This window comes from Rhinatrema bivittatum, chromosome 1, assembly GCF_901001135.1.
Source record: "Rhinatrema bivittatum chromosome 1, aRhiBiv1.1, whole genome shotgun sequence".
Taxonomy (NCBI): domain Eukaryota; kingdom Metazoa; phylum Chordata; class Amphibia; order Gymnophiona; family Rhinatrematidae; genus Rhinatrema; species Rhinatrema bivittatum.
Window position 1 is genome coordinate 493,638,780 of NC_042615.1, and position 23,281 is coordinate 493,662,060.

The following is a 23,281-nucleotide window of genomic DNA, read 5'->3' on the forward strand; positions in this document are numbered from 1 at the left end:
TGGCGGGTACTCAGCTAAACATGGTCTCCTACCTTAAATAGTGGAGAAGGGCGACGATGCTTGTCCGTCATCCGCTTGGCAGTAGCAGCCGCATGTAACAACTTGGCATTGGTAGCCTTCCAGAGTTCATGAAGCTGTAATGCAGAAAGGTGGGCTGCCGGAGAGGCAACCAAAACCGAGAAAGGAAGAGGAGGTCGGGGCTGCTTTCCATAAACAATCTGGAAGAGAGAATTCCCAGTGGCCAAGTACATGTGTGAATTATGTGAAAATTCGGCCCAGGGTAACAGCGAGGACCAATCATCCTGGTGATCATTCACAAACAGGCAGAGGAACGTCTTCAATCCACGGTTGATGCGTTCAGCCTGTCCATTCCCTAGTGGGTGGAAAGCGGTGGTAAAGTCCAATTGTACACCAAATTTTTTACACAACGCACCCCAATATTTGGCGGTAAATTGTGGACCTCTGTCTGACGAAATGTGGAGTGGAAGACCATGCAAGCGGAACACATAAAGAGCAAACAGTTCTGCTAGCGCAAGGGCGGATGGTAGCTTGGGCAGGGGAACAAAGTGCACCATTTTGGAAAACCGGTCGACCACCACCCAAATAACCTGATTGCCGGAAGAGGAAGGAAGGTCCATAATAAAGTCAGTGGAGATATGAGTCCAAGGTTCCTGAGGGGGCGGTAGGGGTTGGAGGAAGCCCCATGGTAGACCAGGTAATGGTTTCTGTTGGGCATACTTCAGACAGGAATCAACGTAGGCCCGCACATCCTTATGACAATTGGGCCACCAATAATAGCAGGATAGTATTTCCAAGGTACCCGCTCTCCCGGGATGGCCCGCTGTAAGAGAATCATGTGCCCAAGAGAGTACCTTGGGACGAAGGTGAAGAGGGACCACTACCTTCCCTGGTGGCGCAGTCCTAGTGGCGGCCAGGACCACCCTGGCCGGGTCAATAATATAGCTGGGGGAGTCAGGTGTGTCATCGCTCTCATGCAGCCAGGACAGGGCATCAGCACGAATATTTTTTGTTGCAGGTCGGTAGCGTAATACAAAATCAAAACGACTGAAAAACAGGGACCACCGAGCCTGGCGTGGGTTCAATTGTTGTGCTTTACTAAGGTACTCCAAGTTCTTATGGTCTGTATAGACTGTAATCGTATGTTGCGCTCCCTCCAGCCATTGCCTCCATTCCTCGAAGGCCATTTTAATGGCCAGCAATTCCTTGTCTCCATTCCCGTAGTTCTTTTCTGCCTGGGAAAATTTGCAAGAAAAATAAGAACAGGGGAGTAATTTCCCTTGGTTGGAGTGTTGGCAAAGTACTGCTCCTACCGCCACATCAGACGCATCCACCTCCACAATAAATGGTCGCATGGGATCTGGATGGTGGAGACAGGGTTTTTGTAGAAATGCAATTTTTAGATCCTCGAAAGCCCGTACTGCCTCGTCAGGCCAATTCCTGGAATTAGCTCCCTTCTTAGTCAGAGCTGTGAGAGGTGCCACAATGTGAGAAAATCGAGGAATGAATGTCCTGTAGAAATTAGCAAATCCTAGAAAACGTTGTAGGGCCCGGAGTCCCACTGGTTGTGGCCATTCTCGGATGCTAGCCAATTTATCAGGGTCCATTCAAAACCCAGTGGTGGAAATGATATAGCCCAGAAAAGGTAATGATTGTCTCTCAAATAGAAATTTCTCCAGTTTCACGAATAACCGGTTCTCGCGTAGTCATTGAAGAACCTTTCGAACCTTTATGCGATGAGCGGCCAGACTTTTGGAGTAGATTAATATATCATCCAGATAGATGATTACTCCTTGATTCAACATATCCCGAAATATTTCATTCATTAAATTTTGAAATACTGCCGGCGCATTACAAAGACCAAATGACATCACCAGATATTCGTAATGTCCATCTTGCGTATTAAACGCGGTTTTCCACTCGTGTCCCGGTTTAATCCGTACTAGGTTGTACGCCCCCCACAAGTCCAGTTTAGTAAATATACTAGCTCCATGAAGGCGATCTAGTAATTCCGAAATCAACGGGAGAGGATATCGGTCCTTGCGAGTTATCGCATTAAGTCCACGGTAGTCAATACATGGTCTTAATGACCCATCTTTTTTGGGACCAAAGAAGAACCCTGCTCCTGCCGGAGAAGATAAAGGACGAATAAATCCTCGTTCTAAATTTTCTTTAATGTACTGGGACATAGCTAAAGATTCAGGCCCAGATAATGGGTACACCCGGCCTCTAGGTGGACAGGTATTAGGAAGCAGATTTATGGCACAGTCAAAAGTGCGATGTGCTGGGAGTATCTCTGCCTCCTTCTTGGAAAATACATCCAAAAAACATCCTGGTTCCCAAGCTGTAATCTGAAGAGTCTTCCAGTCAATGATGGGTGCATGTTTTTGTAGCCAGGGGAGACCCAAAACTACCGAATGGACCGCCTTTTCCAAAATGAAGAAGGATATCTCTTCCTTATGGAGGGACCCCGTCTGGAGAGTTGTCGGAGCGGTGCAGGTTGTGGCTTGACTGGGGAGATTTTCCCCCTGGGAGGAGGAGATGTATAAGGGGATTCACGATGAAGTACCGGTAATTGTAGCTGGTGGACCAGCTCTGCCAGAATGAAGTTTCCTCCGGAGCCTGAATAGATTAGGGCTAGCGTAGTGAGAGATATTTGCAGATAATGTATCGTGACCGGAACGGTACAATGAGGGGCGAGACTGCTCCCTAGTGTCAACCCCTCCAAGACACCTAGGTCCAGTAGTTTTCCGGACGATCGGGGCACTGAGCCAACAGATGCCCCTTATTACCACAGTAAAGGCAAAGTCCCATTCTCCTTCGGCGTTGTTTTTCCTCTGTGGTCAGGTGGCTCCTACCCAACTGCAAGGGCTCCTCCTTGCCCTCAGTGGATACTTCAGGAGGATTAGAATGAATCATAGGACGGGAGAAGGTAGGGGCCAAGGGAACTGTGCGACGGTAGGCTCTTGCTTCCTTGGCTCATTGCTGTAGGCGACGATCAATACAACCCGTGAGGTCGATCACTGCTTCTAGATCATCTGGGATCTCTCGCACTGCCAACTCATCTTTGATGCGCGGGGAAAGTCCTTCTAGAAAAATTCCTCTTAGACAGTCATTCTGCCAACCCAACTCAGAAGCCAAGGTGTGGAATTCCACCGCAAACTCTGCCAATGTACAAGTGCCTTGACGTAGGTTGAGGAGTTCCAAGGAGGCAGTAGACTGATGTCCTGGTTCGTCAGATATTTGGCGGAAGGTCCAAACAAGTCGTGGCAAGTCGTTCAAAATGGAATCTTCTCTTTCCCAGATCGGGGATGCCCAGGCTAGGGCCTTCCCGTCTAATAAGGAGATGATGAAGGACGTCTTGATTCGATCTGAGGGAAACTGCTGTTCCTGTAAGGAGAATCGAATGAAGCATTGATTCAAAAAGCCACGACATTGCTTGGCATCTCCAGCATAGCGAGGTGGAGCAGGCAGATGGGTTACCGTACTCGTAAGGCTCGGAGTTGAAAGCGTTGGGACGGCAGCCTCTGCTCCTTGGACTGAGTCAAGCCGGTTTGCTAAATGTTCTACCGTGACGGTCAGAGCCTCAAGGCATTGTTGTTGTTGTTGTTGTTGCCTCTGATGCATGAGTTGTTGAGCCAGGCCAGGGATAGCCTGGAGACCGTGCAAGTCCACCGGGTCCATGGCCTTTGCAATCTGTTCTAACCCAATCAGTAGTGGACCCTTGGTCTGGAGGGTACTCACCGAGGAGTAGTCCTGATGAATTCCTCTCCGGAAGGTGGAGCGATAACTCAGTCCAGCAAATACAAGGCAGGCAGCAGATCCAAGTATAACACCAGGCAGGGAAGAGGTAGGCGGCAGGCAAGGCAAAGTCCAATTCCAGGCAAGGTCTAGGCAGGCGGCAGGCAAAGCAAAGTCCAATTCCAGGCAGGGTCTAGGCAGGCGGCGGGCAAAGCAAGGTCCAATTCCAGGCAGGGTCTAGGCAGGCGGCGAGCAAAGCAAGGTCCAATTCCAGGCAGGGTCTAGGCAGGCGGCAGGCAAAGCAAGGTCCAATTCCAGGCAGGGTCTAGGCAGGCAAAGCAAGGTCCAATTCCAGGCAGGGTCTAGGCAGGCGGCAGGCAAAGCAGGTCAATTCCAGGCAGGGTCTAGGCAGGCGAAGGCAAGGCAGAACTCCCACAGGAACCAGCAAGAACCTTGTTGCAAAGGCATTAGAGCCTTCCCGGGGAGAGGTTTAAATCTCCCCGGGCGTCTGACGTCATCATCCAGGGCCAACCCGACCTTCCCGCCTCGGCCCCTTTAAGGGGGTGGGTCCTGCCACGCTCTCCCCGACGCTGCTTTGGAGATGCAGGGAGAGACGCGCTGCGGCCCGCACGATCTGCGGCCGCCATCGAGGGAACTGCTGGGCCCGGTAGGATGTCCCGGTCGGGAACCCCCTCGGCCCGGGATCGCAACAATATCTGGTATCTTCCATATATGGCAGGCCAAAAGTGTGAGTTCAATATGGGATTTCTTGTCATCTGGCACATCAGAGATAGTATCATTTCAAGCATTAAAGGACAAATGGAATATCCTAACCACTCAGATTTATGGCTATCTGCAAGTGAGGCATTTTATTCTTCCCTCTCTGAAACATGTTCCTAATGGTACAGTGATGGGGGATTTGGATTATGATATTAGGAGTACTTCTAAACTGTTTAACAAGATAGCTTGGTAGTATAGAATGCTGAGGGACAATGCAAAGCTATCCTGTCTAGATAAGCGTGTGGATACTTGGTCTAAAAAACTGGATGTGGAATTGAGTGATGATGATTTGCTTAAAGGTTTTACTTCCCTTTATAAGTTGACACCGCATGTGTATCTTAAAGAGACACAATTTAAAGTATTACATAGGGCATTCCGCATTAGAGTAAAAGGGAACAATTATCACTTATTTTATATGAATAATTGTAATAAATGTCAGTGAACACCTGGTGATTATATACATCTGTTTTTCTGGTGTCCAAAATTGAGACTTTATTGGCTGGAGATTCAGGATAGGCTGCAGGTATGGGACAATTTATTGAGTTCACCAGTTGTCTTCTAATTTGAGGAATAGATGATACTGATTCCACTGGATTGGAAAAGTGATTTTTGTCTCTTCTAGTGCTATCAAAAAAAGCCATTTTGAAGGTTTGGGTGGATACTTTTCCATCTGCTGTTTCTTTGTGGGAACATTTGATGGTGAATGATTTTTATAATTTTTTTGTATTTGAAAAATGTCAAGTCTTGTATAAAACAGAGTATCTTGTGTTTGTGTTATGATTTTTGTAATACCTGGCTTATAGAGAATAAATCTTCTGTGTTATCCTTTCTAGCTCTACACGCACATGGCCGAATTTTGATTCCCCCACGCACGTAAAACAAACGGGGGTTATGCGTGTGGCTGGGCCTTGCATGCACCACGCGCATCTTCAAAGGGGCCCAGCCACACGCATAACTGCCGTTACTTGCCAAAGTGCCAGGCCCAGATAAAGGTGCGATCCCTAGAGCAGGGAGGGGCAGGGCTGGAGACGGCCTGTAGAGCAGCCATTTGCCAGTTGGGGGGGGGGGGGGGGGGCGCGAGCAACTTGCTACAGCTCCTGTTGAGGAGCAAAAGGTAAAAAAAAACCAAACAGGGATTAGATAGGATAGGGATAGGGGGTGGGGAGGAGATAGGAAGGTTAGATAGGGGGATAGGGAAATTCCATCCCAGTCTGCTCCTTAATTGGAGCGGACTAGGAGGGAACTGGGGATAGCCGGGATGCGTCGCTGTGTGGGAATTGTGTAAATCCTTCCCCCTTGCTTGCACCGCCCGCAAATATGCACGTGGCCCAACGATTTTATAACATGCGCACGCATGTAATAAAATCAGCGCATCCATGTGTTCATGCCAGGTAGTGCTTGCACATGGACACACGTGCGCTTCTTTAAAAATCTACCCGTTAATGTGCAGGAGGAGTCTGGGATGCGAGTGTGAGAAGAGGCAAATATTGGACACTGGCTGTGTGTATTTGGAAAAATCCTCAAAAGACTATTTACAGTTTTTTGTTATATAGTATTGTTGTTAATCTGTTTCTATTTACTATTTCATTGGTATGTGGTACTATATTTGCTATGTCTCTTGAATAAAGAAAGCTTTTAAAAAAAGAGGAATAATCTTTTTACTTGTGTTCTTTTCTAATAAAATAGAAGGTGACATCTGACTTGGCTCAATGTGAACATGAGAAGGAGGATTTGGAGAGAGCCGCAGACCAAATGAGAGAACAACTGACCAAAGTTACAGAGTCAATAGAGGGACTATTCCCTATGTCTTCTAATCAGATCCAGCCTGCTGTACCAGCTCCCTCCAAGAATATAGATTTGGAATTGAAGCAAATTCAATATAAATTGAAGGTAATTAGAAATGTAAACATTGCTATCAAATTTTTCTTATTTATTGAGAAGTCTGGGTTCTTAAGCATGTAAGATATTCATAATTTTATACTACTAGATGACTAGTAACAAGAAATCTGAAGTGGCATGATTATGAAATTATTAAACCATGACCCTATAGTTATAAACTGATTTTATGGAAACTAAATAAAACAGGATTTGTAAGGATGTATGTGTTTGGATTAATGTCATTCCTGGATGTGTGGTAAAACAGATGCAACGCTGTGCCCCAGCTATATATATGAATGATAAAGTAAAGTACCTAGTACCAGCTGGAAAGTTTTATCATCTGTTACTCCACAGAAATGGTTTATTGCACTTTTTCTTAGCATCTAGACAGAGGAATCCAGAACCCAGTGAGTTATGCACCTCTACCAGCAGAAGGAAACAGAACAAAGCTGACATCACAGTACATATAACCCTGCAGTGACAGCCCGCCAGTATTCTCCATCTCCAGCAGATGGTGGACGTGCATCTCCCTACTGGGGATTGATTTAAAGTTTAGGAGAAAAGATGAAGGAAATTAATTTGCCCCACACTCCTGTGGTGATACCTTAAGGTCCCTCCCTCAGTTGAGAATTCTTGAGGTGATTTCCGTGGTTCCTCAGATGAGTGCCTTGGTCCGGTAGCTGGCTTTTTAGCTGGCATGGACTTGGCTATAAAAAAAAAAAAAAACCAGCTCAAAGGCAAGTGAGTGCAGGAAGCCAAGTACGATGGTGAAGGTATATACTATCTCCTCTTGCAGCTGGAGACCATGCGTGTACTCAGCCGGGATGGGTTGAGTTCAGGTAAAGTTAAAAAAAAAAAATTTTCTTGAGAAGAAAAGGAGAGTTGAGGAGGGATTCCTCTGCCCCTCCTGGTCTCTGGCGAGTGATCCAATGGCCATTCCCACCTCTGGTGGTATAAGGGGGACATGGGGGGGGGGCAGCCTGATTGGTTGAGCAGCCCTTGCGGCTAGGCCCCACTCCAAGGCTTGGCTGGTTTGCCGAATGGTAGGCCTCGGCAGCGCCTTCTTACACTTTTTGTGCATCGTACTGCTCTCTTCAGTTCCATTGGATCGTGCTTTGTGCACCCGACTGTGTGGCCTGTGTGCATTTGGTTGTGCGCCTAGTTGATCACCTAGTTAGGAGCATAGTAGCGCCTACCAGGGCACCCATTTGTGCGAGCTCACCCACGCCCTTTTTACACACATTCGTACGCACGCACGCACTTGTTTTTACTCACATTTGCTGAGCTCATGTTGGGTGCTTATTTCGGCACAGTGTTGTACGCCTTATCTGATGGCACCTGTAGCGAAGAAACCTAAGCGACTTGCCCTGTGTGTGGCATATCATATTTTGGCATCTCAGCCTGGCGCTCCTTCTAACTTGTGTCAGCACCCCTCTGATTTTATTAAGCCGGTTCTTCCCAGCCTGGTGTGGGGAATTGAGAAAGAGTTGCCAGAAGGGTTGCCTGATCTTGGGGCTCCTCTAACTAGTTCATCAGCAGGGGAAGGTAGTTCAGTGGGCACAGCACTCCTGACCCCAGACATTGGCATGGATCCTTGAGCCTTTTCTTGGCTGGAATTTTGTCAGGGACTGCAGTCTTTTCTTCTGGTGTAGTCGTCGGCCCCAACCTTATCCAGTCCCAGACAGTGAAATCCTGCATGTCTGGTGCTGCGGGTAAGTGCCGGAGTATGCCTGGAGCTGATTTTCCCGATAGGGATCCAGATGGCATGGATGGTGAGGCCAATCCTTACTCCCTGGAGAATGTGGAAATTGCTCCGGGATTGGAAACTTATAGAACAATGTTGTGATTCTATCATAGTGATGAGTTGCCAGATCTCATTTCCCAGACATTGAAGATGTTGGGAGTACCTGGAACTGAATCCATGTCTGAGCCAAAGAAAAATCCCATTCTGGTTTCCTTGCGTATGTTATGACTTGTCAGATTGTGAACCCTGGGCCGAGGTGAGAGATGTCTCTGCCCACAGGGAGGAGCCCTGTGAGCTTCACCGTTGGAAGGCGCGGTCTCAGTGATGTCAGACACAGCTGTGGAATAGTCTTTATTAAGAGAAGAGAAAGGCACAACCCGCGGAGCAGGAGATGCAGTATAAGTATAGTTCTGAGCAGAGGGGTAATGACTTGCAGGGCAGGATATACCGGAGTGGTTCCTTCTGGGATGATGTGGTAGTGGCCCGAGGCACGGGGTACACCGAATAGGATCCCACAACGAGGCTTGAAATAGTTGAAGTCTGTAAAAATAGATACTCACAGGAGGTAGTTCCAGGAAAGGTCCCGGGGAGCGGGACAGATAGAAGTCCAAAGCAGATGGCCAGAGACAGAGCAGGGCCCCCGAGGAGCGGGTACTCAGAGTGTCTCATGCCAAGCTTAGAAACTGGAACTGAAAGTCCAAGGATGGAGCGGAATTCAGCAACGAGGAAACTCCTTGCTAACTCGTCAAACTGAAGGGCAAGCCAGCTTAAGTACAAGAGATGGGTGACGTCATCCAGAGGGGACGCCCCCGAGGTTCCCGCCATGATGTGTACAAAGGTGGCCCATGCGCGTGCGACTAGGTAATTCCTGAAACAAGATGGCGGTCGGCAGCGTCTACAACATCCCAGGAATGCCAGGCTGGTTGGTGGTGGTTGGCGGAGGCCGCCATTCTTCCAATGGATAACAGTGCAGCAAAGAAAGAGGTGAGCATTAGTGGTCATAGCCGTCTGCGACTGACGGGTGTAACAGTACCCCCCTTCTTAGGGCCCCTCCCCGGGGGTTTTGGTTTCCTAGGATGAGAAATGTGGAATTGTCTGATCAACTGCTTGTCGAGGATGTTGCTTGCAGGCTCCCAACTATTCTCCTCAGGACTAAATTCTTCCCATGAGATGAGATACTCCCAGCGCCTTCCGCGTTTTCTTACATCCAGTATATCCTCGACCTGATAAGTGATGTCCTCTTCTGCAGTAAGAGGTTGAGGTTCAGTTGTTCTCTTCAAAAATTCCGAGAGAATGAGTGGTTTTAGAAGAGAGATGTGGAAGGCGCTGTGGATTAAGAACATGCCATACTGGGTCAGACCAAGGCTCCATCAAGCCCAGCATCCAGTTTTCAACAGTGGCCAATCCAGGCCATAAGAACCTGTCAAGTACCCAAAAACTATGTCTATTTTATGTTACCGTTGCTAGTAATAGCAGTGGCTATTTTCTAAGTCAACTCAGTTAATAGCAGGTAATGGACTTCTCCAAGAACTTATCCAATCCTTTTTTAAACACAGCTAAACTAACTGTACTAACCACATCCTCTGGCAACAAATTCCATTTTGGTTGCCCTTCTCTGTACCTTCTCCGTCGCAATTATATCTTTCTTGAGATGCGGCAACCAGAATTGTACACAGTATTCAAGGTGAGGTGTCACCATGGAGCGATACAGAGGCATTATGACATTTTCCGTGGAATAGGTGACTTTGCCAGGCAATGGCTCGCCATGAATTGATGATAATAACACAGGTGTAGGTGTCAAAACGATGGGGATTCATTTGTGCTCCACGAGTTGTCTGAGTATAAAGTTCCCACCGGCACCGGAGTCCACCAAGGCTAAAGTATGGAACTCAAGGGTATCCAAGTTAATAGGGACTGGAAGTGTCAATGGAGGAGATAGAGAGCTGAGACCTAGGAGGAGTCCTCCGGCGGATCTTAGGTCTAAGAGTTTCCTGGATAGATAGGACAAGAGGGTACAGTGTGCCCTAGCTGACCACAGTACATGCAGAGGCCTAATCTTTGCCAGTGACGTCTCTCTTTAGCAGATAGGTGACTGCGGCCCATTTGCATGGGTTCTTCTTCCTCGATACTAGGTGTGGGAGTAGTCTGGGTGACCGATGTTGGACAAGAGCGCGGAACCCCCGAGAACAACTTCTTGGGTCCCTTAGTCTTCTGGAATCGCTCACGCAGGCGACAGTCAATGCGACCAGCGAGGTCAATGAGAGAGTCCAGAGTCTTGGGGAGCTCACGTGCATCTAATTCGTCTTTGATGTGTGAGTTGAGACCTTCCAGAAATATAGCACTTAGGCATCCCAGATCCCAATATAGTTCCGAGGACAGAGTTTTAAACTCAATCACGTACTCAGTAAAATGTCTGGTAATTTGTTGTAGATGCAGGAGTGCAGATCCAGCGACAGTCTTGCGAGCAGGGTCATCAAATACAGAATGAAATAGGGCAAGGAAACCTGTCAAATCACTGAGGATTGGATCCATTCTCTCCCAAAGAAGTGATGCCCAGGCCAGGGCTTTCCCATCCAAAAGGGACAAGATGTATGTAGTTTGGGACACTACGTCTGGAAAGTAGGTAGGTTGCAGCGAAAAGTGCATACAGCATTGATTCAGAAAGCCCCTACATAACAGGGGATCACCTGTAAAACGAGTAGGTGCTGGCAAGGGCACAGAACGCCGTTCAGGCAGCGTCTGTGAAGTGGAGGTGGGCTTAACAGGCGTCGAGGCAAAGTCCAGCCGAGAGCTTAACTGATCGATGGCATTAGCCAAAGTCTCTAATACCTTTTGTTGCTCTGAGATCCGTTGGGCCAGGCCAGGGTTGGCCTGGATGTCTGAGACCTGAGCCGGGTCCATGGAGTTAGCAATCTGTTATATCTTGTAAGAGTGCGAACCCTGCGCCGAGGTGAGAGATGTCTCCGCCCACAGGGAGGAGCCCTGTGAGCCTCACCATCGGTAGGCATGGTCTCAGTGATGTCAGGCGCAGCTGTGGAATAGAGTCTTTATTAAGAGAAGAGAAAGGCACAACCCGTGGAGTGGGAGGTGCAGTATAAGTATAGTTCTGAGCAGAGGGGTATACCCCAGGGTGATATCTCAGATGTGAAGATCCGGAGTAGGGTACACCACGAAGTCTTGCAGTAGTGTAGAAATACCTCAGACGTGCAGATCCGGTTGTGACCCGCGGAGCGGGGTATGCCTGAGAGGTGTCTCAGTAGTGGTAATGAGATGGTAGCCCGAGGTGCAGGAACCCCAATGAGGTTCCTGTAGCGGTGGAGCAGTAATGACCTGCAGGACAGGATATACCGGAGTGGTTCCTTCTGGGATGATGCGGTAGTAGCCCGAGGCACGGGGTACACTGAAGAGGATTCCACAACGAGGCTTGAAATAGTTGAAGTCCTTAAAAATAGATACTCACAGGAGGTAGTTCCAGTAGAGGTTCCGGGGAGCGGGACAGATAGAAGTCCAAGGGAGAAAGGCCCACCGAAAAGCGGATGGCCAGAGATGGAGCAGGGCCCCCGAGGAGCGGGTACCCAGAGTCTCCCGCCAAGCGTAGAATCTGGAACCAGAAGTCCAAAGATGGAGCAGAATTCAGCAACGAGGAAACTCCTTGCTAACTCATCAAACTGAAGGGCCAGCCAGCTTAAGTACAAGAGATGGGTGACGTCATCTGGAGGGGACGCCCCCGATATTCCCGCCATGACATGTGCAAAGGTGGCCCATGCATGTGCAACTAGGTAATTCCTGAAACAAGATGGCAGTCGGCAGCGCCCACAACGTCCCAGGAATTCCAGGCTGGTCGGTAGTGATTGGCGGAGGCCGCCATTCTTCCAATGGATGACAATGCAGCAAAGAAAGAGGTGAGCATTAGTGGTCGCAGCAGTCTGCGACCGACGGGTGTAATAGTACCCCCCTTCTTAGGGTCCCTCCCCGGGAGTTTTGGTTTCCTAGGATGAGGTTCAGTTGTTCTCTTCGAAAATTCCGAGAGAATGAGTGGTTTTAGAAGAGAGATGTGGAAGGCATTGTGGATTAAGAACATAAGGGTCCATCAAGCTCAGCATCCTGTTTCCAACAGTGGCCAATCCAGGCCATAAGAACCTGGCAAGTACCCAAAAACTATGTCTATTTCATGTTACCGTTGCTAGTAATAACAATGGCTATTTTCTAAGTCAACTCAATTAATAGCAGGTAATGGTCTTTTCCTTCAAGAACTTATCCAATCCTTTTTTAAACACAACTATACTAACTGCACTAACCACATCCTCTGGCAACAAATTCCAGAGTTTAATTGTGCGTTGAGTGAAAAAGAATTCTCCGATTAGTTTTAAATGTGCCACATGGTAACTTCATGGAGTGTCCCCTTGTCTTTCTATTATCTGAAAGAGTAAATAACCAATTCACATTTACCCGTTCTAGACCTCTCATGATTTTAAACGCCTCTATCAGATCCCCTCTCAGCCGTCTGTTCTCCAAACTGAAAAGTCCTAACCTCTTTAGGCTTTCCTCATAGGGGAGCTGTTCCATTCCCCTTATCATTTTGGTTGCCCTTCTCTGTACCTTCTCCGTCGCAATTATATCTTTCTTGAGATGCGGCAACCAGAATTGTACACAGTATTCAAGGTGAGGTGTCACCATGGAGCGATACAGAGGCATTATGACATTTTCCATTTTATTCACCTTTCCCTTTCTAATAATTCCCAACCTTCTGTTTGCTTTTTTTGACTGCCGCAGCACACTGATCCGACGATTTCAATGTGTTATCTACTATGACGCCTAGATCTCTTTCTTGGGTGGTAGCACCTTTAGAGTGGCAAGTGTTATGGCTTGTCCAGGATGACCTGCGAGCAGAGAGGCCTGCGCCCATCTGAGCATCTGTTTTCTGAGTGTTCGGGGAACCACCATCTTCCCGGCCGGAGCCGTGTGGGTAGCAGAGAAGAATACTCTTTTAGGTTCAATGATGTGATGTGGTGTATCAGGTACATCTTCCGTGGAAAAGGAATGGGAGAGTGTGTCAGCGTGGGTATTCTTGTCCGCGGGACATTGTCACAAGAGGAAGTCGAAGCGATTAAAAAATAGAGACCAGCGGGCCTGCCTGTGGTTCAGTCGTTGCGCATGATGTAAGTATTGGAGGTTTTTGTGGTCGGTGTAAACCATGATTTGATGTTGTGCACCCTCGAGCCATGGATGCCATTGCTCGAATGCCAATTTAATCGCCATTAACTCTTTATCTCCAATCCCTTAGTTTCGCTTGGCAGGGGAGAAGCATTGAGAAAAAAACGAGCAGGAATGTAAGGTTTGGTTATCATTATGTTGGCTGAAGACGGCACCAACCCTGACGTCGGAAGTATCCACCTCTACCTGAAGGGTCAGCGAGGATCTGCAGAAGCCTAATCTTTGCCGGTGACGTCTCTCTTTAGCAGATAGGTGACTGCGGCCCATTTGCATGGGTTCTTCTTCTTTGATACTGGGTGTGGGATTAGTCTGGGTGACCGGTGTTGGACAAGAGCGCGGAACCCCCGAGGACAGCTTCTTGGACCCTTAGTCTTTTGGGATCGCTCATGCAGGCAATAGTCAATGCGACCAGTGAGGTTGATGAGGGAGTCCAGAGTCTCGGGGAGCTCACGTGCGGCTAATTTGTCTTTAATGTGTGAATTGAGACCTTCCAGGAATATAGCACGTAGGCATCCCAGATCCAAATGTAGTTCCGAGGACAGAGTTTTAAACTCAATCACATACTCAGTAAAATGTCTGGTAATTTGTTGTAGATGCAGGAGTGCAGATCCAGCGACAGTCTTGCGAGCGGGGTTGTCAAATACAGAATGAAATAGGGCAAGGAAACCTGTCAAATCATTGAGGATTGGATCCATTCTCTCCCAAAGAGGTGATGCTCAGGCCAGGGCTTTCCCATCCAAAAGGGACAAGATGTATGTAGTTTTAGACAATACATCTGGAAAGTAGGTAGGTTGCAGCGAAAAGTGCATACAGCATTGATTCAGAAAGCCCCCCTACATAACAGGGGATCACCTGTAAAACGAGTAGGTGCTGGCAAGGGCACAGAAAGCCGTGGAGGTGGGCTTAACAGGCGTCGAGGCAGAGTCCAGCCGAGAGCTTAACGGATCGATGGCATTAGCCAAAGTCTCTAATACCTTTTGTTGCTCTGAGATCCGTTGGGCCAGGCCAGGGTTGGCCTGGATGTTTGAGACCTGAGCCAGGTCCATGGAGTTAGCAATCTGTTATATCTTGTAAGAGTGTGAACCCTGGGCCGAGGTGAGAGATGTCTCCGCCCATAGGGAGGAGCCCTGTGAGCCTCACCATCAGTAGGCGCGGTCTCAGTGATGTCCGACACAGCTGTGGAATAGAGCCTTTATTAAGAGAAGAGAAAGGCACAGCCCGCGGAGTGGGAGATACAGTATAAGTATAGTTCTGAGCAGAGGGGTATACCCCAGGGTGATACCTCAGATGTGAAGATCCAGTAGGCCCACAGAGCGGGGTACGCCAGGAAGTCTTGCAGTAGTGTAGAAATACCTCAGACTTGCAGATCTGGTGGTAGCCCGCGGAGCGGGGTACGCCGAAGAGGTGTCTCAGTAGTGGTAATGAGATGGTAGCCCGAGGTGCAGGAACCCCGATGAGGTTCCTGTAGCGGTGGTGTGGTAATGACCTACAGGGCAGGATATACCGGAGTGGTTCCTTCTGGGATGATGCGGTAGTAGCCCGAGGCTCAGGGTACACCGAAGAGGATCCTACAACAAGGCTTGAAATAGTTGAAGTCCGTAGAAATAGGTACTCACAGGAGGTAGTTTCAGGAGAGGTCCCGGGGAGCGGGACAGATAGAAGTCCAAGGGAGAAAGGCCCTTCGAGAAGCAGATAGCAAGAGACGGAGCAGGGCCCCCGAGGAGCGGGTACCCAGAGTGTCTCATGCCAAGCATATAATCTGGAACCGGAAGTCCAAGGATGAAGCAGAATTCAGCAATGAGGAACTCCTTGCTAACTCATTGTCCAGACTCCTCAGCTTGCGGGCTGTGGTTCCAGGTCCCACATCGATATTCTATTTATTTCATTATGCCCAAGAAGGAGGGCTCAACCTGGATCTCAAAGGTGACAACTGTTATTTACAAGTGACTCATTTTCGCATGGAAACCTTGCACTCAGTGATAATGGCAATATAGTCAGGGGAGATCTTGACATCTCTAGATTTGTCCGAGGCATATCTGCATATTCCCATCTGACTAGAGCATCAACAATTTCTGCGTTTCGTGGTTTTGGGGCACCATCAGTTTTGAGCACTTCCTTTTGGTTTGGCCACTGTGCCCAGAACTTTTTCCAAGGTCATGGAGTGGTGGCAGCAGAGTTGAGAGAGGATGGGATCCTGATACATCCGTACTTGGACGACTGGCTGATTTGGGCCAAGAGTCTGGAAGAGAGCCTTTGGGTCTCGCACAAGGTGATCTGCCTGTTGTACGAGTTAGGTTGGGTTGTGAACCTGGCCAAGAGCAATCTCCGGCTGTTTCAGTTGCTACAGTATTTCAGTGTTCGGTTCAACACAGAAGTACAGTGTGTTCCTGCCAGAGGGCCATATTCAGAAGCTGATGGTGCAGGTGCGTTTATTGATGAGCACAATATGCCTGACAGTGTAGTTCTATTTGCAGGTGCTTGGATTGATGGTGTCAACCCTGGAGATGGTGCCATGGGTAAGGGCGCATATGAGTCCTCTTCAGCGCACTCTGCTGTCTCGTTGGAGCCATTAGTGTCATGACTATTCAATTCAGCTCCACTTGCCGATGGAAATTTGCACGCAACTGTAGTGGATGTTAAAAGCAGATCATCTAAGAAAGGGGGTTACCCTAAATTCGCCAGATTTGCTAGTAATCACGACAGATGCGAGCCTCCAAGGCTGGGGAGCTCGCTATCAGTAGCTGAGAGCACAGGGGTGCTAGTGTACAGAAGAGTCTGTCTGGAACATCAGTCAGCTGGAAGCCCATGCGATCTGGTTGGCATGCTTGCATTTCGGCGACAGGTTGCAGGGACGAGCGGTCCAGATAATGTTGGCTAATGCAATGACAGTGGCCTACATCAGTTGGCAGGGAGGAACCAATAGCCAGCAAGTGTCGCAGGAAATAGACCTACTTATGGAATAGGCAGATGTGCATCTTCAGGAAATCTCAGCTTCGCACACTGCAGGAAAAGACAATGTAAGAATAGACTTTCTCAGCAGGCAGAGTCTGGACCCAGGAGAATGAGAATTGTCAGACAAGGCATTTCAGCTAATAGTAGATCGCTGGGGACTGCCATTTCTGGACCTGCTGGCAACTTTTCACATTATGAAGGTTTCTCGATTCTTCAGTCACAGGAGAGATCCGAAGTCATTGGACATCGATGATCTCGTGCAGGAATGTTTGGAGGAGTAAGCTGCTGTATGCCTTTCCCCCGTGGGCCATGTCGGGCAGAATGGTTTGGAGGGTTGAGAGTCACAGAGGGATGGTGCTTCTGGTGGCACCAGACTGCCCCAGGAGACCATGGTATGCAGATCTGCAAAGGCTCCTGGTTGACTCCCCCCTCCAATTTTCAGCATACAGGGATTTGTTGTGGCAGGAGCCTGTTCTTCACGAACATCCGACTCGATTTTGTCTTACGGAATGGCCCTTCAGATGGCTCACATGCTGAAGTGTGGATATTCTACTGTGGTGATTGCCATCTTGCTACAAGCTAGAAAGTTCTCCACTTCCTTAGCTTATGTGCAGGTTTGGCGAGCATTTGAGGCTTGGAGTGAAGCTCGAGGGGTTCTTCCTCATTTGGTTCAGATCCCACTCATTTTGGAATTTTTACAGGATGGTTTGAATAAAGGCTTGGCCCTTAAATCATTAAAAGTGCAGGTAACGGCTCTTGCCTGTTTCAGGGGTCATGTGAGTGGTGGTCCCTTGTCAGCTCATCCAGATGTGGCCCGTTTCTTGAAAAGAGTGAAACATCTTCATCCTCCCTTGCAGTTAACGGTGCCCTTGTGGAATCTCAATCTGGTTTTGGATTTATTAGCAGGCCCTGTGTTTTGACAGATGCATAACCTTTCTTTCGGTTATTGACCTTGAAAACTGTGTTTCTTGTGGCAATTTGTTCTGCACGTAGAATATCCGAGCTGCAGGCCTTCTCCTGCCGGTAGCCGTTCCTTTGAGTGACTCCAGGGGTGATACATCTGCGTACTGTTCCTTCCATTTCGCCAAAAGTGGTCTCGGATTTTCACTTGAATCAGTCATTTTCCCTGCCGTCTCTGAATAGAGAGAGATGAGGAGCGATATCGCCTGTTGCGATCCTTGGATGTTAAAAGACATATCATAAACATAGAAGTGATTGCAGAAAAGGAACTTATGGCCCATCCAGTCTGCCCAGCAAGATCCCATAGTTATCAGTTTCCCATATTATCAGTTGTCAGACCACAAAGGTCAGGGCTCTTGTTGGTTACTGTTTGAGTCCAATTTCCTTTCCCCCCACTGCCATTGAAGCAGAGAGCATTGTTGGAGTTGCATCAGAAATGTAGTATCAGGCTTTTTGGTTAAGGGTAGTAACCTCTGCATCAAGCAAGTTACCCCCATGCTTATTTGTTTTCCCAGACTGTACAGTTCAATGTCCTTGTTGGTTGTTGTCTGAATCCTTTTCCTCTTTTCCCCCTGCCATTGAAGCAGCGAGTAATGATGGAGTTGCATCACAGTTTGAAGGTTTATTTGTTAAGAGTAGTATCCACCTCACCAGCAAGTTACCCCCATGCCTGTTACTTCATTCCACTCTCCCTTGCCTTTAGGAATCCACAATGTTTATTCCATGCCCTTTTGAAATCTTGCACCGTTTTTGTCTTCATCACCTCCTCTGACAGGGCATTCTAGGCATCCACCACCCTCTCCATGAAGAAGTATTTCCTGACATTGATTCTGAGTCGGCCTCCCCAGAGTTTCATTTCATGACCCCTAGTTCTATTGGATTCTTTCAAGTGGAAAAGATTTGTTGTTGAACGTGCATCATTAAAACTGGTCTGTATTATCATATCTCCTCTGCTCCTCCAGGGTATACATATTTAGGTCCTTCGACCTCTCTTCATAAGTCATTTGATGGAGATCTCCCACTATTTTGGTTGCCCTTTTCTGGACTGCCTCCCAACCTGTCTCTCTCCCTTTTGAGATACAGTCTCCAGAACTGAACACAGTACTCCAGGTGAGGCCTCACCAAGGACTTGTACAAGGGGATTATCACGTCCTTTTTCTTACTAGATATTCCTCTCTCTATGCAGCCCAGTATTCTTCTAGGTTTAGCTGTCCCCTTGTCACATTGCTTCTTTAGATCGCTAGCCACTATCATCCCAAGCTGTCTCTCCTGTTCCATGTTAGACATGTTATTTGTACCCTCTTGTTCGACAGAATGTTCGATGTAATTTCCAACTTTGGTTCTATGTAAACCGACGTGATATGTACCAGTACATGAACATCGGTATATAAAAGATCTTAAATAAATAAATAAATGTACATCAGCGCTTCACCCCTCATCGCATACAGTTCCTTCGGATTACCGCATCCCAGATGCATGACTCAACGCTTCTTGGCATTAAATCCCAGTTGCCATATCTTCGTCCACTCTACAAGCTTCCTTAAATCATGTCTCATTCCCTCCACTCCTTCCAGCATGTCCACTCTGTTGCAGATCTTAGTATCATCCACAAATAGATAACCTTTACCTTCTATCCCTTCTTCAGTGTCGCTCACAAAGATGTTGAACAGAACCAGTCCCAACACCAATCCCTGTGGCACTCCACTTAACACTGGCAACGGTGCTGGGCGCCACGCCCCCTCATGATTCCTCTGAGGGTTGCCGGTGACGCTTCTTCTCCCTCCATCAGTCCTTACTACACAGGACTTCCAGGAGGAGTTGGACCGCAGGATGCAATCGGTAATGCTCAAAGTGCTTCAGAGCATGGAGCTGCCGCCGGCCTCCATACCGGTGCCTGAGCCTACACCGTCAATACTCATGCCCCTGCTGGAGCATCTGGATGTCCTTTTTGGCACCCTACTGACGCAACCAGTGCCCAAGAGGCTCCTGATGCCTTCTTGACCACTGATGTCCTCTACTGGAATGATTCCAATTCCCAGGTCCTCCGAGGAGGACGAGGCCACAGGGACCAGGCGCCCATGCCCACGGTTCCCTGGGCCGCCGCTGTCCCCCCCCCCCCCCAGCTTACCACGGCCGATGCCCACCTTGATATCCGAGGGCTCAACGATGCTGTCAATGCCTCCATGGCCCTCCTTGCCTTTGCAGTCTAGGCTGGCGCTCCTCCCGGTCCCCGTCCTCGGCATCCGGACCCTAAGGAGGAAGGCCCCTATGACCCGTGGGGCGATGACTCCTCGGACGCATCGTCCGAGTTCTCCAACAACCCCCTCTTGGAGCCTTCCCCTCTGGACGAACGGCATCGCTCCCCACCCGAGGACCTGTCATTCGCCAGCTTTGTAAGGACCATGGCTGAAGCCATCCCCTTCAGCTCCTGTCAGAGGGAGGATACCCATCATAAGATGCTGGAGGTCCCCCAGTTCATTGACACCCCAAAAGAGATTTTGGCAGTGCCAGTCCACGACATATTTAATGAGCTCCTCCTCCACATGTGGGAACAGCCAGTGTCGGTTGCCCCAATGAACCGGAAGGCTGATGCGACTTATCTGGTCCAACAGGCCGTGGGCTTTGAATGGCAGCAGTTGTCCTACCAGTCTGCGGTGGTAGAGTCCACACTCAAAAAGGCCAGACACTCCCAGACACATGCTTCTGCCTCTCCGGGGCGCAAACACAGGGAGCTCGATAGCATTGGAAGAAAGATGTTCCAGGGGGCTATGCTGGTGGCCCATATTGCGGCCTACCAGTTGTACATGAAATAATAGGACCGCAACTTGTGGAAGCAGATCCAAGAGTTTGCAGAGGGCTTTCCCCAGCAACAGCAGGAGTTCCTTACAGCCATTGCCATGCTGGGCCTTGAAGCAGGTAGACATGAGGTCAGGTCTACCTACGACATCTTTGAAACCGCAGTCTGCTTAGCTGGTGGGGCTCAGAGCCTCCTATCTCCGAATGGAGGTTCAGGACAGGCTTGCGGACCTCCCCTGTACAGGAGAGAACCTGTTTTGGGACAAGGTGAAAGAGGTCATGGCGCAACTGAAGGATCAGCATGATACTCTTAGCAACTCACCGCCCACCCCTCTGAAGGCCTTCCACCGCTAGGAAGTCTTAGAGGCCGGGCTCTCGCAAGCCCTTCTACCAGCCAAGGAAATACTTCCCTCCAGCTGTCTGTGCTCGGCCCCCTCGACCCAGACCCAGAGGCCGCAGCTGGCAGCAGCGGGTACTGAGAGCCCAACCAGCCCCCCAGAAGGCACCACCTGCCGGCTTTTGACTGGCGCCGAGGGGGCACGAGCCAATCGACTTTCCCAACGCTGGTTCCCAACGCCGTTGGGAAGCAATCACTTCGGATCGTTGGGTCCTCTCCATTATCCGCCAGGGCTACCACCTGAACTTCAGCAGGCTCCCAGAGACTGCTCCCCTATGTTCTTCGTGGGATTCGTCTGCCCAGCAGGACGTCCTCCAATCGGAACTTTCCGCCCTTCTAGCGGCGGGTGCGGTAGAACCGATTCCCCACAAGTAGTGGGGACACGGCTTCTATTCGAGGTACTTCCTCATTTCGAAGAGGAATGGTGGCTTGCACCTCATTCTCGATCTCAGGGCATTAAACCATTTTATCCCAGGACAAGCAGGATGATAGTCCTCACATATGGGTGACATCACTGGACTGAGCTCTATCACGGAAAACTTTCTGTCAAAGTTTCTAGAAACCTTTGACTGGCACACTGAGCCTACTGAGCATGCCCAGCATGCCATGATCCCTCGAGCCACAGGGGGTCTCCCTTCAGTCTTCTTTTTTCCACGCTGCAGTTAGCCTTGCGGTGAAGGAGCCCTGTGTGATTGTTTCACATACTAATTTTCCTCACGGAAAAAGTTCAAAATTCTCAAATTTAATCCCCTTCATAGGGGTCTCCCTTTCTCCACCGATCGGTGATTACTCATTTTTTCTTCGGTCGACACCGTTTCACACTTTGTTCTTGTCAGAAGGCCGATTCCAGCACCGATTCTATCACCGGCACCGATGCCGACGCCGGACCTATCGCTATTCGCACTGATACTCACTAAGCTCAATGCCCTCATCGGTGCCCTCCCGATGCATCAGGAATGAAGACTCCGATTCCCAATCCCAGGGAAGATGATGCCTCGGGGGATTTGAGATCTTCCTAAAGAATTTCTTGCAATACTTGTCCATGAAGTCCTCGTTGATCTTCAGCATAGACTGTGGGACCACCCTTGTTCAATTCCACAGTGAACAAGCGGACTGATGCCACATACCTGGTTCACCATAACCAGGTTTTCAAAAACCACAACTCCCACACCAGTCTGTAGTGGTGGAGTCTGCCCAAAAGAAGTAAAAAAGAATCCGGCCACACTCGTCTACGCCTCCTGGCAAGGAACAAAAATTCATGGATTCTCTTGGCCGAAAAATGTTCCAGGGTTCCATGCTTGGCTCCAGAATTGCATCATATCAGTTATATATGACTGAATACCAGCATAATTTATGGAAGCAAATGCAGGAGTTGTCTGAATCTCTACCTCAGCAACACCAGGATTCCTTTTATAACATCATTTATAAAGGCCTAGAGGCTTGTAAACACAAAGTCCATGCAGCCTATGACAGCTTTGAAACATCTTCCAGAATGGCGGCAACAGGGATTAGTGCCCGCAGATGGGCTTGGCTAAAAGCTTCTGACTCAGGCCTGAGGTTCAATAAAAATTGGCAGACCTGCCTTGTGCTGGAGACAACCTTTTTGGAGGAAAGGTACAAGATGCTGTGGTGCAGCTAAAAGAACATTCTGAAACTCTGCGCCAACCCTCTTCTGCACAGCGCACAGCCAGAAAGGACACCAGGAAACCATATTACAGACCTCGAAGATACTATCCCCCAGCACCTCGTGGTATGGCATCTAGACCATCCCAGAAAGGTCAATCTAGGCAACCAAGGGCACCTAGACCTCAGCCTCCTCCTCAGACAGGCTCAACATCGGGATTTTGAAAGCCTGTCAGAGGACAGCAGCCACTCCACCAATCCGATCCCAGATCTACCAGTGGGAGGTCGGATCTCCTTCTTTCTACCCACTTGGTCAAACATCACAACAGATCAATGGGTACTGTCCATTATAATACAAGGTTACCATCTGGATTTTCTCACAGTACCCAACCACTCTCCACCAAATTCGCTTTGTTTACACAAAGATCATTCCATTCTTCTGCAGACAGACTTGTCCACCCTCCTGAGAGTCAGGGCCGTGGAACCAGTTCCATGACCTCAGCAGGGCAGATGATTCTACTCCACATTTTTTCTCATTCCAAAGAAAACAGGAGGCCTACGTCCCATCTTAGACCTCCGAAAACTCAACAAATTTCTACTGAAAGAAAAGTCCAGGATGTTATCCTTAGGCACCATGCTTCCCCTTTTTCAGACAGGAGATTGCCTCTGTTCTCTGGATCTTCAAGACGCTTACACTCGCATTCCAATATTCCCCCCTCATTGCAAGTTCCTGCATTTCCTGGTAGGTCATCAACACTTTCAATACCAGGTACTGCCATTTGGACTTGTCTCAGCACCCCAAGTCTTCACAAAGTGCTTAGCAGTAGCAGTGGCCCATCTATGCAAGGAAAGCATGCATGTATTTCCTTATCTAGACGATTGGCTCATCAAAAGCCAATCAAGACAAGGAGCTTTCAACTCGCTCAAGCGCACAATCAATCTGCTTCACTCGTTGTGAATTTTAATAAACTACCAAAAATCCCATCTTATACCATCTTGCCTTTTTCAGTTCATCGGAGCAGAATTGAATACCACCGTATCCAAAGCCTTCCTTCCAAAAGACCGTGCAGAGACACTTTCCACTTTAGCAAACTCTCTGCGCACAAAACGAACAGTGACGGCCCATCAGTTCCTCACTCTGCTCGGCCACATGGCTTCCACAGTCCATTTCACTCCTA

General features: G+C 48.7%; 1 protein-coding gene across 3 annotated transcripts in view; it reads left to right on the forward strand.

The window, feature by feature from the left end:
• CNTLN (centlein) overlaps nt 1-23,281 on the forward strand; it is a 1,032,335-nt gene that overhangs the window by 871,983 nt on the left and 137,071 nt on the right. For all 3 annotated transcript variants that reach the window (XM_029608687.1, XM_029608696.1, XM_029608677.1), the window contains exon 20: nt 6,226-6,429. In XM_029608687.1, the coding sequence (XP_029464547.1) occupies nt 6,226-6,429 (204 nt within the window). The remainder of the gene's footprint in view (nt 1-6,225; nt 6,430-23,281) is intronic.